Below are 24967 nucleotides of genomic sequence, written 5' to 3'. Positions count from 1 at the left end.
TTTGTTGAATCACTTTTATGGTTGGTTTATGTTGCACTGTATTTATTTATTTGTTTTGTTGTGAAACCGTGACTTTAGGTTTCGTGTGTATTATCATGCCTAATTAGGCATTGCTTGTTAAAGGTCCCATAATTTGCCAATTTAGACCTCCATTGGGTGACTTTCTAACATGGACTTAGTATAAAACTGTCAATTTCATTGAAAAAACACCTTGGTTTTGTTATACGAATGTTGGGAAAAGGCCCCTCTGACAGCTACTTCTGTTTGACCCAGTTTTTTATCCGCTTTGTCCGTATTTGGCGAAGACCGCTTCAGTGTAGAAGACCCACTTGTGAGAACACACGTGTTTATGTTGACAGTGCTGGCTCAGGAGCGGAAAGATAAGTGGAGATCACTCGTGACGTAGATAAGCTCGAGAAATTCGAATGACCCGATTTCAGGCCTCTCATCAGAAAAACGTCTGGAAGTGAGGAATGTGTGGAGGAGTTTAATTCATATTCATATTTCACGATTACTGAGGCACCATAGAGCCAATATAACATCCCAAATAGAAAAGGTTGGTTTGGTAAAATAGGGGACCTTTAAACACAAATGCTTTAGTCTCAGACTTTGTGCCGTGCAACAAGGATGAACTGATATTTAAGAATACGTTTAATTTAACGATGTCATCTAAACCACAATTATTACTTATTGTACCATTTATAAGAATTTAGGATGATGCTTTCAATGGGGAGAAGCATGTGCATTAAAAATTATAAATGGGGGGGAAACAAATTTTTAGAATTGCCGATTTTGGCTGATTTGAAAAGGGTCATAATCACCCCGTTAAATCACCCGCTGCTCGCAAGTAGGGCTGCAACTAACGATTATTTTAATCTATTCTATTAATCTATCAATTTTCCTTTAATGAATTGATGAATCCGATTATTTAAAAAAAAAAATACAAATAAATAAATAAAAAACATTTTAATGTAGTAATTAAAGCATTACACTCGTATAGCACTTTTCTAGGCACTCAAAGACGCACACATTATTCATTCACTCCTCAGTCAAACCTGGTGGTTAGCTACTTGTGTAGCCACAGCTGCCACGGGGAAGGCTGACAGAAGCGTGGCTGCCATTCTGTGCCTACAGCCCCTCCGACCACCACCAAACATCTAACCACATTGATTCATGGGCAATGGGGGTTAAGTGTCTTTCCCAGGTACACAAAGACAGCATGCGCTCGGGTGGGGATGCAAATAGCGACCCTCCTGTTGCAGGGCATACACTTACCCTTTGCACCACACCACACCAGAATTTCCATCCCTTTATTTAAAATCAGGAGATTATTTCAAATAAATAGTGCAGAAAATACACAAACATTAATTGATTATCATTCAGTTACTGTTTTTTTCCGAAACGTCATAAAATCGGCAAAAATATTGATCATGCTTTTCCAAAGCAAAAGCAGATGTTTGCAAATATCTTATTTTGAATAAACACAAAGATAATCAGTCTGCTTTCATGGAGGACTACAGAAATCTGACAAGATTTACTGTTGAGAAGCTGAAATTCCAAGGATTTGGACTATTTCAAGTTTATGTCCCTAAACGATTAATCGCTTATCAAAAGTTAGATAATCGATTAGTTGCCAATTTAATCGATCAATTGTTGCACCTCTATTTGTCAGTCAAAGTACCACTGTAATAAGTGTGTGTGCCTTTTCCTGCATGACAGCATATTTTTGCAACGGATATTTGTGTTGGGAACACTGTAAACCGAGGATCCCCTGTGCATCAGTTCGAGCTGTCGCAATATTCACTTGCGGATCTCTTTCCTTCCTCCAGGCCAAAGTGACGGAAGAGTCATCGCAGTACGAGTTTGAGAACTACATGCGTCAGCAGCTGCTGCTGGCCGAGGAGAAGAACACATTCCACGAGGCCAAGAGCTTCCTCAAGCGTCACTTCAACAGCCTGCCCCCGGTGCGCCGGCTAGGCCACGACGCCCAACCCGTTAGCCCGCTGGACGCCGCCATCCTGGCACAGCGCTTCCTCCGCAAGTAGACCCTCAAACTGAACTCGCAGGTGGGTGGGGGCACCCTCCATGTGTAGACTTTGGGCCATGCCAGGTGAAACAAAATGGGGCAGAACTGCTCAAGAAAGGCCATCGGTTAACCTTGTAGTCACTGTGCAACCTCCATCTATGTTTTCCGTGTGTACCCTGGACCTCCTGATCAATACAGGACCACCATCATGTAGCAGGCCCCCTCCTTCCTTCTACTGTTGTCCCATTTTGGCAAACCTTCAAATCAGTCTACCTCTCCGTCTCTTCTTTTGTGTTGGTAAACCACGCTCACTGTTCTACGATGCCACCGGCGAAGTTCGTTTTTCTGTCATGCTATGGGAAAAACACAACAAACCCTCTCAAGTGGTTTTCCGCAAAGGGGGGCGGGGGGACGGAAACGGAATAAGCTTTTTTGTTGTTGTTGTTTTTTTTTTAACCAATCTAACCTTGTAGTAGCATTTTCACTATCCCATTGAAGACAGACACCACGGATGCACGCTTTGGTACTTGTCGTCTCGTCCCTGTGGGAGATCTCTTTCCTAGCATCAGGCAGCTAGTGTGCATAAAGCCTGGAAGTCGCCACGCCAAGATCCCCGGTGAGACCCAAATGTTGGACGCCACTTCGTTAACCTCCTTGGTCCCACAGCCAAAACTCACGTAAAACTTTGGGAACGCCACGGAACTGGTACCCAGCGCCTCATTCGGAATTGAAACGGCTTCCAGGTAGTCCAACGGATGACGGACAAAGTGTGTTTTCTTTTTTTCCAGTATGATTGTGAATGACACTTTGACATGTTAGCATAGCAGTGTGTGTGTGTGTGTGTGTGTGTGTGTGCGTGCGTGCGCCTGCGTGCCTGCGTGCGTGTCCATGCGTGCGTGCCTGCCTGGCTTTGTGTACCTGTGCGCGTGTTTCAAACCAGGGCCTGCCGAGCCATCGACCTCAGCAGCCATCTTTAAGCTATCCTTCATTCGACATTTTTCCACTGCACAATACCGGCTCGGTTCGAGGAAACTGCAAATCCATTCAGCACTGAACACCACGGAAAGGAGGACAAATCTTATCTGACAGCCATGACAAACAGGGAACTGCAGTCAAGGAGTATACAATTGCAGTGTCAGGTACAGCTAAGCTAGCATTGGTTAATATATTTTTGTAACTTCTAGCTGCGTATCCTCAAACAATGGTTTAATGTCCGAGATGTGACTCAGGGCAGCGGGGAAAAAAAACAAGCTGCTGTAGCCAAGTGGAGACTGTGGGATATACTCCTGCCTCTTCTAGAGCTTAAGGCACAGCTAAACAGTTATCATGTTTATGTTTTTGTTGTTTCTAGCTGCATTCTGTCGAACAATGTTTTCACGCCTGACAGGAGTTTGTTTGTGGGCAGAGAGAAAACGGAGCACTGACGCCAACCCGAGACATGCGTGCAACAGCAGCGTTCAGAGTTTAAGGCTAAAACTGCATTTACCACTCTGCATTTAACGTATCGTTCAGAACGCTAACAGCTATGCTACGGAGACTCATTTTACCCGAGAGGAGACTAAGGGCAGCAAGAAAACAGGCCAGATTGTGCACAATACAACCGCTACAACAACCATATAGTAAAGCTATGTTTTTTTTAACAATTTCTAGCGTGTATGTTCAAACCGTGACACCTGTGTAGGAGACTGAAGGCAGCAAGAATACAAGCTGCTGTGGAGTATACTACTGCAGCTAGCTGAACTGAAGGCACAGCTAAGCTAATGTTGGCGTGGCGTCGGGCGCAATGCAAACAGCCGTGGTGACAAGGCATTTGAGGGTATCTGAGAGAAGACTAAGGGCAGCAAGAAAACCAGCCACAGAGACTGCAGTGGAGTAGACTACCGCAGCTTCGAGTTTTATTTTGTCATTTCAGACGTGTGTACTCCACAGTCTTCACTTGGCTGCAGTGGCCTGTTTTCTTGCCTCCCTCAGTCTCCGCTTGGATAAAATGTGCTTCCTTCATGTCTGTTTTTGCAGTTGATGTGTTCCTTTGTGTGTAAAACCACAAAAACCGTAGAGCCAAGTGGGTACTGTGCGGTGGAAAAGCGTCCAAATGGTGTTTATTATCTGGCACACTGTGAAAAGCAGACCAACACAGAGCTTGACGCGATGTTTTTTTGTTTGTTTTTTCCTCCCATTTAGCCAGGGGCCCTTGCTTGTGTATTAGCAGCTCCTCATGTACATGTATTATTCCACTGTGTAGGTGCTTGGTGATCCATACTGTAATATTTCTTTTTTTTTTAATTATTATTATTATTTTTTTTTTTTAAGTTATTTTCTGGTTGCCTTGGATTGTGGTGACTTTATGAATGAATCAAGGTTAATTTTTTTAGGCAAAGCTAGGCACCAGCGACTGTTAAGCAACTTTTCCGCTGGATCATTTGTTCTTCCTCCTACGTATTTATGTTTGCATCTCACCCTCAAGGTTGTTTTATTTATTGTTTGCTAAAAAAAAAAAAAAAAAAAAAAAAAAAATATATATATATATCAGCTACAATCATGAAAAAGTAGCAATTTCTTTGTCTTCCCACAGTCCGGGAGCACAAACTAAGTTAAAATACATCACATAATTGCCATAAACTGCATTCTTCCCATATTGCCACCATTTAAGCTACTCTGATTTATGCTTAGCTTTAATTATTATGATTTTCTTCAATACAAACTCCTGTTTTTTTTCCCCTTCAGAATCACTCATTGAAAGTCCCCATTAGAAAATGTGTGAATTCCATATCAGTATTGCAGTAGTACACAAATTAATAGATTTCCAGTGATAGTGGCCCACCAAATAGGAATTAGATGTAGAAATATACTTAATGTGAATGAAATTGTGTCCCCCAGACCGTCACTTTCTATATTTAGCAGCATTTTTTTTCTACGTGTCGCTACTGTGGTTTTGAAAAGCATGAAAATAGTGCAACATGGAAGTCGTTATGCATGATGTTGCCACAGTCTGTGCCATGCCACTTATTTTGTAGCAAGAGAAGATCCAGATTTTGTCACCTCTTTTCCTCCCTAATTTAATAGCAAAAATGTATCAATTTTTTCCACTAGGTTCCTTCCACTAATTTAATAGCAACAATTCCATATTTTCCCAAAATATTGATTTTAATTTATATTTGTATTATTTTGTAGCAATGTTATTTTGTCTTTAAATATTTCCCCAGGTTCCCTCCATTAATTTGATAGAAAAATTGATGTTCATTTTAATTTGTTTATTTTTTTGTAGCAAAATTGCATATTTTTCCAGAATGTATTTCTTCCAGAAATTGTTTTTTTCTTAAAATATTTCCTCTGCGTTCCTTCCATTAATTGAATATATGAAAATTAACACAGCAAAAAAAATGTATCAACGTAGTTTCCCAAGTTTTTCTTCAGAGTTCCACTTGCCTCCTTTCACTGATTTAATTTATATATTTTCCCTAAATTACAATATAAAATATTTCCCCAACCCCGTGGTTCATCCACACTTTTACCCATGTTTCCCACTTGGTTTCACTCACTACACTTTTTTTAATGAGGAAAAAATAACAGAATTGTATTGTCTATCCCCTCCTGTCCCCCCACCCCCTACTGATTGAATAGTAAAATTGCATGAATTTGCCTCCATTTTGTAAAATTTTTAGTAGCAAAATTGCATTGTTTTCCAAAAAGTTAGTCCTCTTCCAGAAAACATTTCTCCTGGGTTTTCTCTGCCGCTTTAATAGCAAAATTACTTTCATTTTAAGAAACGATTCCCCCACCCTGCTTTGTAGGTACTGTAGTTGGGTACATTTTGGACGCTGCTGGCGTGTTTCAAGCGATCATTGGACAAGACACACGCGTTTTGGTCGTTGTCTTTGTCGTCGTAAGCTGCTTGCCCATCTTTGGGGGCATCTAGAGACGCACTCATGACATTATTGTACAGTTGGAAAAATCTTTGTATAAAAAAAACAAAAACATATTTTTCTACTTAATCAGAAACTACATGCATGTCAGCAATAAACTTTGATAATGGAAAATACGTCTCCTGTGTGTGGTGATTGCAAAGCTTAGTTACTTTTGGCCAGCAGGTGGAGCAGTTTCTTAAATTATGAGCTAGACCTATTGAGTACTCGATTACATATTTCTAATTTGAAGGCGAATTAGAATATCTTGTAACTTTGAGTAAATGATACCTTTTTGAGTATGTTAATGTGAATATATTTATTAATCATATTATTTCTCTAATAATGCACCACTGCTGTAAGAGTATGGAAAAGTCGGAGTGAAGCAACACTCATATTATATTATACACTCATATTTGTTCCCATATCTGCTGTAAGTCAATCAAATGTGCTTATATTTGATGTAGTTTATCATTTTACATTGTACAGTATACATATACACATGATATTGTATTTTTTTGGTTAAATTTTTTCATTCATGGTTATTTTTTAAATTATGTTTTGTATGTAATAAGTTGGAAACGTCCAAATTTCTAATACAAATCTATTTTGTATTGATATACAGTGGAACCTCGGTTTAGTTAGTTAAATCCATTCTGTCATTCCACTCGCAAACCGAAATGTTCGCAAGCCGAGGTTATTTTTCCCATTGAAATAAATGGAAATGGTAAGTGTTGCAGTCCCGGAATGAGCTTTTTTTTTTTTTTATCGGTGTGTCGTTAGCCAATAATGGCCAATGATTTTTATGCGGCACAGAAAGAAGCACAGCTGAGCCCTTGCACGGCTGTGCCAAGACTGTGAACCGAAAATAGTGTGTAAAATTTTGTACGTACACCAAATTGTTCTTAAACCAATGTTCCACGGCATATGTATGTACATTTTTGCACATTTTCCATGGGCGCGGCGCACATGCTCAGTACAAAAATTTCACTGGTGATGTTAACACCAAGCAACTGGGCCTTGAGGAGTTGAGAAGAACCATCCGTGGATGCAATGGATGACAACAGTACGTCACACATCTGCAATGCTCTTGCCTAATTCCCCTGGAGAGCATTCTGGTGACAGACATCCAGCTGGTTGACCAAAAAAATAAAACACAAATGTCCAAGCAGACCCAAGACCAGCCCAACAAGGGATTCCACAGGTGGGAGTTCCATAATGACTTAACTATTCCAGTATGTTGTTGTATGTGTTGTTGAATACTGACTCGGGAAAGGTGTCAATTCTGGTCATGTTGGACCTCATTGCGGCTTTTGATACAGTAGATCATAATATATACTGCTGAACAAGTTGGAAACGTGGGTAGGACTAAATGGAACAGTCCTTAAATGGTTCAGGTCCTACATGGAGGAAAGGAGTTATTTTGTAACCATTGGAAGTGTTCAGTCTCCTCGAATGGCAATGACCTATGGGGTGCCTCAAGGGTCAGTTCTTGGACCCCTCCTGTTCAGCCTGTATATGCTACCCTTGGGTCAAATTCTTCAGAACTTTAATTTTGACTATCATAGCTATGCAGATGACACAATTATATCTAGCAGTGTCTCCAGATGACAACAGTTCAATTGAGGTTTTGTGTCACTGTCTAAAACAGATAATATCTGGGTGAGCCAAAATTTTCTTAAATTAAACCACAACAAAACTGAGATAATTGTTTTTGGCAATAAAGAAAAGAGAATTGCCGTTAGTAAATACCTGGACTCACTCTCTGTAAAAACCAAAGACCAAGTCCGAAACCTTGGTGTTCTGATAGATTCCGACCTGACTTTCAACAGTCATATCAAATCAATTACTAAAACTGCCTTTTACCATCTGAAGAACATATCCAGAGTGAAGGCTTGCATGTGTCCAGCAGACCAGGAGAAGCTCATCCATGGTTTTATCTCAAGTAGATTTGACTATTGTAATGGTCTTTTGACTGTACTCATTAAAAAGAGCATTAAACAGCTGCAGCTCATTCAAAATGCGGCGGCTCAGGTTCTGACTAGAACAAAGAGGTCAGAGCATATTACTCCAATTCTAAAGTCTTTACACTGGCTTCCAGTCAGCTTTAGAATATATTTTAAAGTTCTGCTACTGGTCTATAAATCGTGTCCTGAATATATGAACGAAATGCTAATGGGATATAAACCCAGTTAAGGCTCTGAGATCGACAGACTCAGGTCAAATAGTGGAGCACAGAGCCCAAAGCAAACACGGTGAAGCAGTATTTAGCTGTTGTGCTGCACACAAATGGAAGAAGTTGCCATCAGAAGTGACGTCAGCCCCAAGTGTGCATGTTTTGAAGTCCAGGTTAAAAACTCTTCTTGTCTGTCCCCCCCCATGCTTTTTAGAGCATTTACACTGTTAAAGGATATTTCTTGCACTGTATGCGGTTTTAATTGTATTTTTTTTTTTTTCTCTTTGTTTAAATGTTTATAAGCTGTTTTTTTCTTTGTTTTTAAATGCTTTTAATCGTGTAAAGCACATTGAGTTACCTTGTTTATGAAATGCGCTATATAAATAAATTTGCTTTGCTTTGCTACAGCATGCTCTCTTTCTCAGTCGGCTTTGCCAAGCAGCAGCCAAGACGCCACCCAAAAAAAAAAAAAGAACTTGAGCTTCTTCACGCCCGTCATCTTTATTCTCTTCTCAGTTTTTATTGCTGGTTAATTCCTCTCTCTCCTTAGTGTTTTGATCCCACGCTGGCTCAAACTGAAAAGGCTGGGATAGGCTCACGTTCATTGCTGCTGCGGCTGCTGCTGCGGCTGCTAAAAACACTGGCAAAATTAGGCATACCCCCCCCCCCCCCCCCCTTTTGACCTCACTACCCAGCAACGCAAACGTCAATGGTGACCAATGTTGAAATAACGTTTTGTAAAAATATATAAACCTGGAAATGATTTTTGAAAGTTGGATCTTATTGTTATGTTACTTACATTGAAAGAGATCATCTAAACCAATCATGTCATAACCATCGGACTACTTTTTAAAGTTAAGTCTGTCATCCACCACACGTCCACAAGAACAGAACAGAACTCACATTCTTTCTGCCTGTGCCCCGATCGGATTCGCCAAAATCACATTAGACTAGTTGTGCTAAATGTTAAGTGGTCTGAGCAGGCGTAAGTTTAGACGGACTTTTTGACATCAAATTGTCAATGCGGCAGCTGGCATGTCAAAAGACACTTAACACTCGCTGCGCCGTTACATCCATGCTGGTGCACATGCATCTGCAAAATTGGCAAACATACGCAGCGAGCCTTGCGCTTGCACGAAAATCAATATACGGCAGTTTTTGAGCTCCGCCGCCGCTGTGCAGTCCATGATAATAGAGCCCTTAGTGTCAACAACAATAATAGTCCCATGATGACATTAACGACGATGATGATGGTGCACTGCCAACCCCTGCCATCTCCGGCCGCACCACCGACAATAACGAGCAAATACCAGTTGCACCTCCAGAAGCAAGAAGCACTACCGTCATCATGAGGAAACTTGGCATCAAAGGAAAGTCTAGCACCTGTCCATCCCTGACAATCTTTGAGCCAACCCTTGTCGACCGTGATGGCTTAAACAGAGCGAATGTGAGGCTGGACTTGTAGGTACGGGGGAGGTTTCTAAGGGGATGTGTTGGAAATGGACTCTGAGCATGGTGAACCTATTCCAAAGGTAATTGGCAGCAGACAGCTGTCGTCTTCATGTCCAGAAAAGGTTGCAGTGCTTGTCTGGAGATTCCATTATTGTTTTCTGTTGTCTTCACTATGGGGAATTTGTTTGATTCAGTTGAAAAGAGGTTTTAGCCCAGCAGTTTTTCTGTTACCTTTAGCACAGGGGTTCTCAAACCTTTCGGTCCAGGGTACGAGGTAGACATTTTTTCAAGGCCCCCCTCAGTTTCATGTGTACCCCTAAATGCCATAGATCAGTGATTCTCAAAGTGTGGAACCACAATTGGTATGCGGGCGGTACAGAAAATAATAACTGCCGAAGTACAGTTCAGTTGTATTTAACTTTTTAGTACAATACATTTGTATTTAATCTATTAGAATTGTTTTTAATTTTAAAAAAGCACATTAATTTAGATAGAATTTGTATTTAACTTGTATGCGCAATACAGTTAAATTAAACGGGTGCATCTGAAATCTTGAAAGGTTTGGTCTAATTTTGATTTGTGTAAACTTGTTTTCCCGGAAATTCTCTTCCAATTCGGATTGGCATGACCTGTGTAGCCTTCAACTTCAGAGGTTTCATCTGGATGAAAGGAACGCTCCGGATGTGGTGTCATAAAAATGATTTCAAACAAATGACCGTCTGTGATGTGGGATTGGCCCCTCGTCTATCATCCAGCGATCGGGGAGATCCCAGAAACATAAAAAAAATTAAAATAAAATCAAGTCATTGGAGGTAGATGGTTTCGATACAAGTATAATCTCCTTGTGGTTACTTGTAATTCATGTAATCTTTGAACCCTACTGACGAGAATGTTGTTGCAGAATGTTGTCGCCTACAAGCAACAAATCAAATATAAAAACCAGCAAAGCCAAAACAAATAGATTTCAAATCAACCCAAAAAGCTCATGTATGAAATAAATTGACAAATCTTGAATTTTATTTTCATTTCAGGAAAATGTTATGGAAATGTTTTTTTTTTAAGTTCAGCTTTATGTTAGAGTATTGTGTGTACCGTATTTGGATTCATTGTTTTGTCTAACTGAGGTTGCGCCTTACTAAAAGATTTGAAGTGATTATTTTTTGCTGATTTGAGAATCTTCCATCTATTGGAAAGTTTACTGCCAGCAGTTTACGGTTTTCTTATGTTTTATTTTAAATGTCAAATCTGTTCCTGTTTTACAAAAGATAAGAACTTTAATGTTTTGAATTTTACTACCTCACTGTAACTCTGACCTTAAAACCAAGGTAGATTCAAAACTGTGTTTTTTGGTGTACTGTTACACCCTTATTAGGTATGGTCAATGGTTTTCTTCCAATACCGTGCGTTAATTATTGCTGTATCATGATATACTTGGTATCGTCGGAAAAATACCGCAATGATATCGTATTGTAGGCTTCATTTTTGTGGACGGCCTAAATATGTACGGAAGTAGGGTAGGCTGGTTGTGGGTAATTTTGCAGATTGGCGCAAGCCGGCATATTTAAAATAGGGAGGCCCGTGACGTTGTGGGCGTGAACACAGCTGACTTTAATCATGTCCAATCAAAGCTGCCCCTCTCATTCCCTTTGAATATGGAGACTTCTCTGTGCGGAAGATGACCTTACGTAATCGCAATGATCTGTGCATTGTCACTGCTTTTGGCCAGTGTGGCAACAGACAATGTCAGCGGGTACCCTTAATAAATATAGAAGAGCTGGTGATAACCACTGGCGACTTAAATATGTCCACGGACCTCATGCATCTATTTCCAATCCTAATCATTTGAGTGCCCCCCTCGCAGTAGCTGTGCCAGTCATGTGGGATGATATATCAAAAAAATATGATGATGATAACAATAATAATAATTGCTTCAATGAATTGGTTTCTACTGTATAATGATTCAGAGGACATGATGCCTGCTGTCTGTCCACATAATTCAGAATGAAATATTTCTGATCCACCACACATGTCCAGGAGCCTGCATCTCAATCAAGTTCACCAAAATCGCGTTAGACCAGCGGTCTGCCTACTGCACCAGACTTAAACATGGTGTGAGAAGGCATAATCTTCGTCCGACTTTCAGCCACCAAATTCTCACATTTACCGGGCGCGTGTAAAAGGACAAACTCCCCTTGCACCGGTACAACCAGCTTGGCCAGACAGATCTCCCAAATTGCCAAACACTCGCAGCGCGCCTTTGCGCTTGCACGAAAATCAGGATATGTGAGTTTCTGCGCTCAACCGCAGATGCGCCGTCTGCGAAAATAGAGCGCTATGAGTTACTCTGTGATTCCCACCTCTTGTATGCATCAAGGTTATCATAGTTAACCAAAATGAACAAAATAACAATAAGTAGAATTACTCAACTAGCAAGTTTTTTTTTAGGAGTTTCACGGCTAAGTGCTACAAAAGAACATGTTTTCGCAGTTACCACAACATGTTGTACACAAGCAAACATAATAAATATAAACCAAAAAAAAATTCATTGGTCATTATATCAGACATCCATCTTATCAATATTTGACATCTGTGTCGTGGTACTGTATACAGTGGGTACGGAAAGTATTCAGACCCCCTCAAAAATTTCACTTTTTTTTTTTATATTGCTGCCATTTGCTAAAATCATTTAATTTCATTTTTTTTCCACATTAATGTACCCAGAAAAAAAACGGAAAACAGTAATGCACTAATTCTCTTAGTGGTACATGGGCTCTTGTGGTACATGATAGAATCACCGAAATAAATGTTCAAACTGCATCATGTTACAGTGGCTTAATTATTATTTTTTTTAATCCAGTACAGTACATTTGTTAAATACAGTTCAGTTGTTTTTCACTTTTCATTTCAATACATTTGTGTCATAATCTGTGTTTTTGTTGACTTTGTTGAGGTTAGATAATAATAATTTGGCTTTTAAAGTGCAATACATATTCATATTTTCCTCGATTGAAGCGCAGTGATAATGTTCAAACTGCATGTTTCAGTAGCTTATTTATTATAATTTGTTTTAATGGAGTGTTAAGTACACTTCAGTCATATTTAACTTTTAAGTACAATACATTTGCAAGTCATCTTTTACAACTGTTTACAAACAGTTTTTGGGTAAAATTTTTATGTAACCTTTAAAGGTTGATCATTATGGTGATACTTGGAGGGCCAAATATTTTTCAAGGTGGTACCTGGTGCAAAATGTTTGAGAACCACTGTGCATGAGCTTCATATTTGCAACTGTACCTTACACTCTAATATGCAACGGGTGAATAATTTGATTGTACATAAATCAACTGATCGGTCTCGACGTTCATCACGCCGGTAACTAAATCAGAGTTGGCAGAAACAATCCGCAGGCGACTCCAACTCCTCGGTCCGGTATCTGCTGATAGCAAACAGCCGTCAAATGTGTGGGTGACCCGCTGGACTCTGTTGTAAATATTTTCTCTCATAGGAGAGTGTTTCCGCATTTGCAGTTTTTGGTATTTAAAAGCCTGACTTTTCCCTTCTGATTACCTGTGAAGTCTGGTAAACACTTTCATGCGGCCCACATACTGACAACTGCCAGCGATGATTTAATTGCTGTTTACGCTTTGTGTGATAATAACATGACGAGTGAAACGCGAGACGCGGCAACAAACGCCAACCTGCAATCCAGACTGAATTTTCTATTTCTGTGTTCCGCCATGGCGAGGATGCACTTGAGAAGTGGTCATTAAAGGCTTCCCGAGTCATTCACGCCTGGCCTCACGTGTCCACTGTGGCGGCGGTCCGATTGGAATGAGGCTGGTACTCACTAGGGTGACAAACACCCCATGTAGGGTGTAATTCTTGTGGTCTGACCTGGGTGGAGTTCCACTTACTGTACATACAGCCAACCATGACTCCCCCAGTGGTGCCAAGAATCTACACGTCTGGACCAAACTACCGGTTAATGTGAATTCCTTTGGGCTAGGGCTTGGGCGAACGTTTCTGGTTTGGCTTGTTGCTTCATATTTGTGTGTGGGGGGGCTTTTGACATGAAAAGCGTACAGGAAGCCTGTTCTCAGTATACAGTAGATTATGTTCTTGTTTGGAATTACTTTGTATTGTGCTGCATCCAAATGTAAGTTGTTGTCAGTCTGTTCTTATGCTTGTATTTTGTGGTAGCACTTGGGTGATGGATACATGGTGCATGGCTCACCTCGTGAAGGTAGCTGGAAAATGTATCGGTGCCCCACAAACTCCTCTGAAAATTAGGTCCTCAAATAGGCCAAAGCCATACTGGTCTGGGAAGCACATCCCCTTCACCACTACTTGGAGGTCCTTCCCTCAGGCCGGAGACTTAGAGTCCCCTTTTACACGACAAAGAGACTTTGTCCCCAGAGCAATACAATTGCTAAATTTGCACAGCAAAAGTGTAACCGTTGCATCAGTCCCGTGTGTCTTCATTCTTAATCTGTCAACTGTATTTGTGTATTTTTTTTCAACGCAATAGAGCGGTCGCCAACCTTTTTTGCACCATGGACTGGTTTTAAATAAGGCATATTTTGATGTACAGGCATAGAAACAAGTAAAAACTAATGAGTAAAAATACAACTCACCATTATGCTGGATAAAGTTGTTTTAATTAGTGGGAGCCCTGTACATGCTTCTCTTCAACAAACCAGCCGGTCTCATGTTGCGTTCCAGAGCATAGGAAGTTGGGAGACAGGACATCGTAGACATCTGTTTCTGTTATCTGTTTCACTGTTTAAATTTCACTTGTGCTTTTATTATACTTGAGAATAGACTTGCTACCGGTCTCACTTTTGGTCAAATATTTTCAATATTTTCTTACTCTCTGACCCACGTAGAAGTATAAAGACTGTGTTGCCTTGTTGGCTGGACATTTCACTGATCCACAGAGAGCGTCATCGTCTGGCGATGGCAGCAGATGGACGAGTCGAAGGTCTTCTGTAAATGACCGTAAACATCTTTACCGATTAAGTCAACCTCAAGCGTTAAATGTCGATGCAGATTTGTAAAGTTGGCTAGTCGACGTATCGGTTCAACCCGTAGACATGCCAAGCTACCGGCCCGTGGGCCACTTTCGCGACCCTAGTGAGGATAAGCGGTACGGATCAGGCGATGAAACATTTCTACGGTTTCACGGTCATAACGGCCCTCTGAGGGAAACGGTACCAACAAATGTGGCCCGAGTTTGACACCCCTGCCCTAGAGTGTATGGCACACCTTTTCCTGATTAATCTTCAGTCTTAAAATGCATTCCGTGTCCAAAGTGTCTTTTTACTCTGCCTGCAAGACAAGTTTTCCCTTTTTTTTTTTTTTTTTTTTTTTTAAACTTTCCTGTAACTCATTGACTGCCACTCATTTGTAATGCAGTTCCCCATATTGCCAGCTGTTTCAGATCATTTTGACTGATCTTTACAGACACAGAATATTGTGAAATATTGAATTTTCTGAAACGGTGCGTCAAGCAAAACAGTGACTTTGACACTAATCTATTTTCCCCCTTTTTGTGACACCTAAAGGTATAAAAAAAAAAGACTAACAAAGGGCTTTTGATGGCAAAATACAGTGATAATTTATTACACAGATATACAACAAAGAAATGAGCTGTGAGTGACACTAACTCACCGAATGGATCAAGTTGAATGTGATTGGCTTTTTTTTTTATACATGGCATTCGCCATTCACTCCATGAACTGTGTCATCTTTTCTCACAATCATAACACACAGTTTCTACTCACTACCGTGACAGATACTCTTTTTACACCATACATATACATATATATTCTATTTGCATGTGAGGTGCTCTAAACTCGGCCGACTGCCAACATGTTGGCATTTCTCGTCCTCAAAATCAATGTGCCAAGCGGAGATTCACCCCCTAATCTTTAACTTCTACTCAAAAGCTGTGCTGATGTCAAATTCAAAGCGATGCAACACTGCCTTCTACAGGGATCTGTTTGTCATTTCAAAAGCTGAATTTCACAATCTGGGCGAGACCCTCTTCCACACCCAAAGTACCTGTCCAGAAACGTACTTAACGAATATATTCGTGGGTGGCAGTAAACAGTTGGATCCCAGTTGACGAATATACAGTAAATGTGTTAAGCGTCGTGTTATTGTTCAAACTGTGCATAATGTAACGATGGCTTACAACAATATTAAATGTACTTTTTAGGAATAAAACCACTGCCTTGTTCTTGATGAAAACTTCTGTCTACTGCACTACTTAAGGTGGTATTTGCATAGCCAAGTATTTTTTGAGGTGGTACTTGGTGTAAAAGGTTTAAGAAGCACTAGTCTAATACCAAGAATACCGTCAGAGCTGATAAGGAAAGCTAATAGGTGCTGTAAGGCAGTTGTGATAAGGCTGCACATGCTTTGGGTTCCTCAGATATGCTTTGTTTATGTTCTGCAGCTGCTGTAGTCAAATCCAATGCCCGCGTTCACACTCTCCTATCAGTCATTGCACTTGTGTTGACAAAACATACAGTATGGCTAATAAGAAACATGTGACGCATAAAAGAATCTGGTTCAGCAGTGATGCTTTCCAGTGCGTAGCAAGTTTGAACTCTGCCTTTGAGCGTTCACGCGGGTGCCTGCAAAATGCATTCGTGTGCTGAAACAACACAGATAAAGAAGCCATTTCAGACGTCTAAAGATTACGCAGATGGCATCTCTTCCTGTCTTAATTGAGTTGAGACACCAGTCGTTTAGGCCTTGAACGCGTTCAACTTGAGCCATTGAGTGCTTGATTGGACGTTTAAAGTCACTTTTAGTGTATAGAAATGAGTGATTTGATTTGGTGGCGCCCTGAAACAACAAAAATGACAGTTTTTTTTTTTTTTTATAAAAGTCATAGAGTAGGGCTGTCACTATCAAATGTTTTTAGAATCTATTCTATCAATCATTCCATCAAATTTATCAAATACAGTGGACCTTTGCTACTCGCGGAGGATAGGGACCGGGCCGGACCACAAATAGCAAAAATTTGCGAATAATTGACGGCCATTATAATTGAAATATGTGTGTGTGTGTGTGTGTGTGTGTGTGTATATATATATATATATATATATATATAAAACCCCCAAAATTCTTGAATAGGCAAGGATAAACTGCCAATAAACATTTTCGGGGGTTGGTTCCCTGCCCAAAAAAAAGGAAAGAAGAAAAGAATTGGAAAAAACTGGAACAAATTTGGGGGAAAGGGGGGGGGGGGTAATCAGCAAAAAGATGCATCTGCGGGTGCCGAACCTTGAGTGTGTGGGGGTCCACTGTAATCGGATAGAAAAGTATTTTGCAATAGTTCGATACAAAATCATGTTTTTATGATTAATGTTTAGCCAGTGGCGGCACGGTGGATGACTGGTTAGAGCATCTGCCTCACAGTTCTGAGGACCGGCGTTCAAATACCCGGCCCCCGCCTGTGTGGAGTTTGCATGTTCTCCCCGTTCCCGCGTGGGTTTTCTCCAGGGACTCCGGTTTCCTCCCACATCCCCAAAACGTGTGTTAGGTTGATTGAAGACTCTAAATTCCCCGTAGCTATGATTGGTTGTTTTTTTCTATGTGCCCTGCGCTTGGCTGGTGACCAGTTCAGGGTGTACCCCGCCTCTCGCCCGAAGATAACTGGGAGAGGCTCCAGCACACACGCAACCCTAGTGAGGAAAAGCAGTACATAAAATGGATGGATGGATGTTTAGCCAGTTATTTGTTCTATTTTATTGATTAAACAAAACCAAATTAACAACAAACAATATCACATGACAGGGAGTGATGTTGTTCTCACCAACCTTTTTGAAACTGAGAGCTACGTCTTGGGATTCATGCAAAGAGCTACGAGTTTGATATAGACTTCTGACGCTGTTCCAGGTTCAATGACAGGTTATTTATACTACGGCTGCAAATAACGATTATTTTTGCAATGAACTATTATTTTTGTCCATACATTGATTCTGATACAGTTCCTGGTTTCGTCCGTAACATGTCAGAAAATAGGCAAAAATGTTGATTATTGTTTTCTAAAGTAAGAGCAAATGTTGACAAATGCATGTTTTATATTGCACCCTTGTGTCCAAGGTGCGTACACCAGAAGGAGCAGCACAATGTCAATTGAATTAAAGCACAAAAAACAACAGTTTCATACTTTACATTCTATTAAGTTATGTTATTTCTGTATGTTTTATACAATACAATTCAAAATAGTACTATTTTTCTTATTACAAATCACTTCACAATTTTTTTTTAATGTGGGCTGGAATGGGTTAATGGCATTTCCATTCATTTGAATCGGGAAAGTTGATTTGAGATACAACTCTAGAGTTAAGGGCTTGGTCATGGAACGAATTAAGGCACTGCAGCATTTGCACAGAATGAAGGTTGCCAAATTGAAATCAGTCGTCTTTTGTTCACCATCGTTAACCATCTGTACGGTTTTCATTTCAACTGATGTAACTGTATTCGAAGAGTCATTCATGATCGGTTGCTTGCATTGCAAAAAATTCTAAATCTTACAAAGAATACTTTTCTTATTGCTGGTCAAAACTAATTTGATTACACTTAAAATAAAATTCATTAGCTAAAAAGTAACTTGTTTTCAAACAATTTTCACTTGTTTGAAGCCAAATTGACCTTGAAATAAGTGAAGAAATTGTCCATTGCAATAAAATAAAAACTTAATCCACTGACAATATTTTTCTACGAATTTATTTCAAGTAAAAATTGGCCTGAAACAAGTGAAAACTGTCTAAATAGGATACTTTTCAGGTGATGAGTTGTATTTTAACTGCCATCTGATTTGTTTTGACTCTAAATAAGACAAATATTCTTGGTAAGATTTTGAGTTTTTGCAGTGTGCAACAAGTAGAATGTTTATCAAAGCAATGTTTATGCAGCTGAAAGCAGAGCGTCCACTCTGTTTACCTTCCAACATGCAGCTCCCTCACGTCGAGTTTATTGTTTCCCATACACACTTGCATGTCATCTAAGTCACGCACATTAAATCCCAAATTTTGAGAGCCTCCAGTGGTTTGTTTTCTCCCCGGCCACATCCTAGCATGAACTCGCTCGCTCGCTAGGACGCCAGCACAAACATCAGCTGCTACAGCAAACGTGAACCAAGTCTATTTCTGTGTGACAGAACCTTGAGTCACCCAGACCTAAGAATCCAGAGAGGACAATGAGTTTGGTCGTTTGCAACTTTTGTTAGCCAAACAGCTGTTTGTCCAGCTTGACACATCGTTACAAACCCATATACCCCAACTTCACTAATTCCCAGCGGTCAAACAAACAGTTGTGCTCCCTGTTTTTCTCCAAGCCGTACAGTAGAGTTGCATTCAGTTTGCTACGGTTCACGTTTCAGAGTTTAAAGAATTATGTTAGTAGCCTCCCACGTTTCAGCATGCTGTTGGTCGCCAAAGTACGAGATCAAGGTGCATCTCAAACAGAATACCGCCGAAAAGTTCAATTCAAAAAGTGAAGCAGATATACAGATTCATTACACACAGAGTGAAATAGTTCAGGATTTTTAAAAATAATAAACCATAAATTGACCATCATATGAAATTAGAATTGGTACATAAAAACAATAAAAATTATTTTAAATGAATAAATTAGGTAGAGATTTGCCATCTTGAGGCCGAAAGGCATCTGCAGAAATTTGAAAAGGCTGAAGGGTGTGATGATCAATGTGTTGCGTACATCATGGGGGTGTAACGGTACCTGATGAAAGGCGCGCACCAGGTCCACCTTGGAAAAGATAGTGGCCCCCACCAGGTGGGCGGAAACATCCCGTATGTCCGGGATGGGATACCAGTCAGGAGTCGTGGTGTTGTTCAGGCGGCAGATAGCCAACCGCCATCAGCCTATCTCACCATGTGCGTTCCATGGTGGCAAACTCCTCCTTTGTGGTCGCAAGCTTGGCTTAGTCGAGACGCCAAACACAAGCAGAGATCGTGAGGCATGAAGTGGTGACGTGGTGCTCTACCCCATGCTTAGCCACAGCTGACGAGAACGTGTGTGCTATGAGGACGAGGAACTCGACAAGCAGGTGTTGATACAGGTTCCTGGTTGACAGGGTGTTTGACAGGCAAAGCGCTCCTACCCTTTCAAACGTGCAGGGGTAGGTAAGCGAAAGAGAGAGCATCCATCGGGAGGACCGTCTAAAACGCGTAATGTAAAAAAGCTTAATGTAACTTAATGTCTAAAAACTGCAATAAGTTGTCACCAAAATTTATGTGGACATCTCTTAAGCCCACTTCAAACTCTAAAAATGTAAAAACAATCGGCCAAATGTTTTGGATTTTATGGACGTTAAGCATTTTCCTCTTCATGGGCGCTCACAGAAAAAGTTTAATGTTGCTAAATTTCTCAAAACTATCATCAATCATCACTCAAATGTATGTGGACATTTTTACTTATGCCCACTTCTACCTCTGAAAATGTTAGAATGACCGGCCCAATATTTTGGATTTTATGGATAAAGGTTTTCCTTTCCATAGACGCTCACTATACAGAAAAAGCTTAACATCCATAAAATCCATATGGACGTTAAGCACTTTCCTCTCTATCGGCACTATTGAGAAAAAGCCTAACATCGCTTAATGTCAGCAAACTCTTATCTCCTTATGCCCACTTCACCCTATGAAAATATTAAAATAATTGGCCCAATATTTTGGATTTTATGGACAAGTGTTTTTCTGTCCATAAACGCTCACTATACAGAAAAAGCTTAAACATCACTTCATCAGGAACAAGCTTAATGTCCATAAAATCCATAATATCGGGGTTACTGTTCTGATATTTTCAGAGGTGGAAAGGGGCATAAGTACATATGTCCACATAAATTTGGGTGATGATTGATGATAGTTTTCTAACATTAAGCTTGCAGTACGTGAAGCATTTTTAAGCATGTTCCTCGATCATGCAGCAGTTCGTAACATCCACTAGCAGCCTGAAGGCAAAGAGGAAGTCTGTACCCAGCAGCGGCATACATACAGCGGCCATAACAAAGTCCCTGCTGAAACGCCGTCCATTAAGACACATCTCCACATATCAGTACGTGGTTTAGTGTACCATTAGCGGCGTCCATCCGGGGGCCGTGTCAGCCCACCACTGTGTCCACCAGCTGTGCCAGCAGGATGCTGCGCTGAGTGCTGGAGTCTATCAACAGACATTGGATTGGATATGGAGTCGGTAATAAACAACAGCCCGCAGCTAGCACACATAGTGCTAATGAGTGCCGGCCCTGGTGGTTCCCTGCTCCCAGAAACTGCAAGGTTTGCGACACTGCTTGGGCTTAGCCCCAAACCTATGTGGTAGTAACACAATCTGCTCAGGTGCCCTGGTTTTTTAGTCTACCCCGCATGGACAAACTGTTGCTAGTCGGTGAGGAAAATCCGTGTGGTGATCCAAAAAGGGAGAGACATTGACCAGACGCCTGTACCGTGGGAGTTACACAGGCTTCCATGTTCAAAGAGGCCGGCTGTCTGTTGTTGTTGTACTGTCAGTTAGTTTCATGTAGAGCGTAAAGATACACGACTCGCTTTCGGCCCCTCGTCTCGTTATTTACCACACCTTCACACCAGTATATTTCTTTCCATTGCTACAGTATGTTTCTTTATTTGAGGAAAAAAATAAAATAAAAATGTGGTAGAAGATTAATGGCATTTCAATGGAGAAAATTGATTTGATATACGAGTAAACTGACTTGGTCACAGAACGAATTACGAATTACGCTCGTATGTCAAGTTGCAACTGTACCAGCTAGTTGCAATTGCAGCCTTGTAAACTCCTATTTCCCATCAGCCTTGAACATGGAATGCAATACACTGCCTGCCTTTTAACCTCCGCTGCAAAGTGCTCAATACACTTGGTGCACTTTGAAGTTGTTGCATTTAATTTCCCATTTGGAACACCTGCATTATCCTCATGTTTAAGGCCTTGGGATCCTTGAGGGTGAGAAGGACGTCCCCCGTGTGGAGGCGATCCAGCCACAGCTGCAGAGATGGAATGTCAACTTCTGCGAGTTGATGTTAAAAACCTTTTTCACCAGTCCAAGTGTGTAAATCCATGCATGTCCTATCAACTGAGGGTGTCGGGCCACTTTAGGGCTTTCTGTAGTAGATCTTATCAAAGTGTGGTCACGCCACACTAAGCAGTTTTTTTAATTTATTTTTTGCTCAAACTGGTGGCTTAAACAGGAAACCGATTGTTGGTGAGGTGCCCATCTATGGTGCCAAGTGTGCAGCAGTGGCGGAGCCAGAGAATGTTCAGTGGGGTGGCCAGGGTGAAACCAGAGGTCATTTTGGGATGGCACATAACGCCTAATGTGTATATAATAGTCATCTATCAAATAAAGGAATAATAAAGACAGTGACCGACTGGTTAACACATCTGCCCCACAGTTCTGAGGTCCTGGGTTCAAAGCCAACCTTCCTGTGGGGAGTTCACGTCCTCCCCATGCCTGCATGGCTTTTCTCAGAGTACTCGTTTCCTCCCACATTTGAAAAACATTCATGGTAGGTTCATCGAAGACTCTAAATTGCCCATAGGTGTGAATGGTTGTTTGTTTATGTGTGCCCTGCAATTGGCTGGTGACCAGTCCAAGGTCTACCCGCCTCTCGACCAAAGTCAGCTGGGATAGGTGCCAGCAGCACACCCACGACCCTAGTGAGGATAAGCGGTTCAGAGTATGGATGGATGGATAGTAAGGACACCCACACATTACAGTATAACTCTACATTTGTTTATAATTCAGCCAATAGTGGAATTACCAAATTCAATGTATCACTTTCTTGCAATTAAGGAAATAAGCTTATGAGTATATGCAGATAGATCCATGTCCAACTGACTCAATGAGCGTACAGTATGTCTATGGTTTGATCGGTTATTCTTTAGCAAACCGGTTTCCTCCGTGCATGTGAGAAGTGGCAGTAAAACAGGCCAAAATCCAGATGTCAGGGGGCAGGGCAGCGCAAGACACAATTTGCCTAGCTGTGGAAGTCTGACATCGTTTGATATATACAGTCACAGATGATACGGTGAAACATATCGAAAATTGACCTTTACTCTGTTATAGATAAGTTACTTGTAATCATCAGCTGGTTTAAACTGCTCTGGGTTTCACATAGAGTCCTACTAGTGACTACTTCAACTGTATGTGGAAACACCCTAGCAAAACGAAAAAATTGTGTGTTGAAATGCTTTCTTGGTGTCTTACGGCCTCACAAGATAATTCGAGACAAGCAAAAATGTGACAAAAATATACACACAACAGGGGTGGCCAATAGGGTGTCCAGGTTTCAGTCTAGTGTGGGTGCGGTCACCCTATGCCACCCCCAGATCCGTGCCTGGCATACCGTCTCCATGTAAGCACCCTGACACGGCAACAGGCGATAACAAGCGAGGCAGATATGTAGCTCCAGAGGCGAGGGGGGGAGGGAGGGAAGCTTGTGTTCGCCTCCAGCCCGGCGTCACAGGAGGCCTGATGAATGTGAAGTAAGCTCTCATCGTGCCTGTAAAAAACATTGCGTTTATACTCCAATTGCCAAATGTATGTTTTATAAATCGCAGTTTCACATTTGAGCCGTGACTATTACTCCCCACAACACTGATGTACATAGATCATCTCGCTAGCCAACCAGTGTCTTGTAAAAATGGCATCCCCAGTGAACCAAACAGAATTTTCCATTTCATTTCACTGAAGCGTACTGTGTGTTGATTAAGAGCAGACCAGGAACTCACATAAGAAAAAGGTGAACTGAGAAATCGCATAATGGGCCAAAATATTTGCCTTCTCTAATGCAAAACCAATTTGACAGGTTGGCTTTGCATGGTGAAGTCAGAGAAAGACAGGAAAATATATTTTTTTACAGGCAGTGTGAAAGGGGCTATGCTCAGGGACTTGGATAGAGATCTGGAAAAATACATCATACAAAAATTAGATGCAAACAAAGCTATAAGTATATTCCTGTAAGTAAAAAATACTTGCATATAAACTTGCAGCAACGATTGCTTTCTACGCAACCCTGACGCACGTGGTGTTCCACCTCTGAATCAGGAAAAGAACCGCGTCGACTTCTCACAAACACGTCGGAAAAAACAGGAAAATGATGTTTTTTACAAGTAGTGTGACAGGGGCAATACTCAGGAACTTCGACAGATGTAATATGTCACCAAAATCGCTAACAGGAATCAAAGGTATAAAAATCTTGTCGTACAGCGAAAATTGCTTCCAACGCAACCTTTACACACAGGCAGTGTCCCACCTCTGTTTCAACAACCACCGAATAGGGAAAACTTTAGGGTTGGCTTAACACGATAAAGTTGGACGAGCCAGGAAAATTCCTTTTTATTTTGGGTGGTGTTAAAGGGGCCATGCTCAGGGACTTGAATAGAGATCGAGAAAAATAAGTCACATCAAAATCAAAGGAATATAATACTTGCCATACAGTGATAATTGTTTTCAACGCATCTCTGACACACAGGCAGAGTCTTACCTCAGAATCTGAGAAATTGCCAGGTTGGCTTCATGCGAAAAAGTCAGTAAAGGACAACTTTTTACATTTTTTTAAATTTATTTTCGTTTCTTTTTTTTTGAGGCAACATGAACGGGGTTATGTGTGCCCTGCGACTGACCGGCGACCAGTTCAGGGTGTAGTCCGCCTTTCGCCCGAAGTCAGCTGGGATAGGCTCCTGCACGCCCGCGACCCTAACCAGGATAAGCGGTGTTGAAAATGGATGGATGGATGGATGGAAAGCGGTTATGCTCAGGGACCTAGATCGAGAAGACTGTCCGAAAAGACATTTGAACATTTCTGTGCAAAAATCCAAAATTTCCTGGGATCGACTTTGGCATTCCAACATGTTAGATCATGATTTTATACTGTAGGTCTGCATAGTTTGAGACTGACAAACCTTGGCAAACATGTCCTTGTTGAAGATTACAATCATTGCATTTCACCATAATATCAGTATTCAAGGTACGCTAGGAGTACAATTACATTTGACAAATGGACCCTAAAGGCGTAATTATAAGGACTCTTAGGTAACTGTTTGTAGTTTTACTACGGCCAAAATTGTGCAGGTATTTTCCGAAGCCATCAAAGTCAAATTGTAAAAGCCTTGGATGTTATTGGCCAAATGACAATACAATGTAGCAATATTGTGACCGCAATTGGCAAAAGAATCTGTCTGTACTGGAATAGAACACTTAGTTGACATGTATCTGTATCATCATCATCACAGAAGCTCTCCATTTTAATGGCGTATATATATTCCCCGACTGCGCCCTGCGGAAATGTTAGCTCACGATACTTTGGAATAGATGAGAAGCGTCCCATGCAAGTTAGCTCTTGCCCCCGCACTTCACAG

The 24967-nt window shown here is 41.0% G+C and overlaps 1 protein-coding gene across 3 annotated transcripts in view; it reads left to right on the top strand.

Annotated features, from left to right (window-relative positions):
- Window positions 1-6063, top strand: part of stk40 (serine/threonine kinase 40) — a 63500-nt gene extending 57437 nt beyond the window's left edge. For all 3 annotated transcript variants that reach the window (XM_061777965.1, XM_061777962.1, XM_061777964.1), the window contains one exon: window positions 1830-6063. In XM_061777965.1, the coding sequence (XP_061633949.1) occupies window positions 1830-2045 (216 nt within the window). In that variant the 3' untranslated portion in view covers window positions 2046-6063. The remainder of the gene's footprint in view (window positions 1-1829) is intronic.
- Window positions 6064-24967: the final 18904 nt, after the last annotated feature.

Source organism: Phyllopteryx taeniolatus, chromosome 6, assembly GCF_024500385.1.
Source record: "Phyllopteryx taeniolatus isolate TA_2022b chromosome 6, UOR_Ptae_1.2, whole genome shotgun sequence".
Taxonomy (NCBI): Eukaryota; Metazoa; Chordata; class Actinopteri; order Syngnathiformes; family Syngnathidae; genus Phyllopteryx; species Phyllopteryx taeniolatus.
Note: the sequence above shows the minus strand (reverse complement) of the source record. Positions and strands in the feature narration are given on the sequence as shown.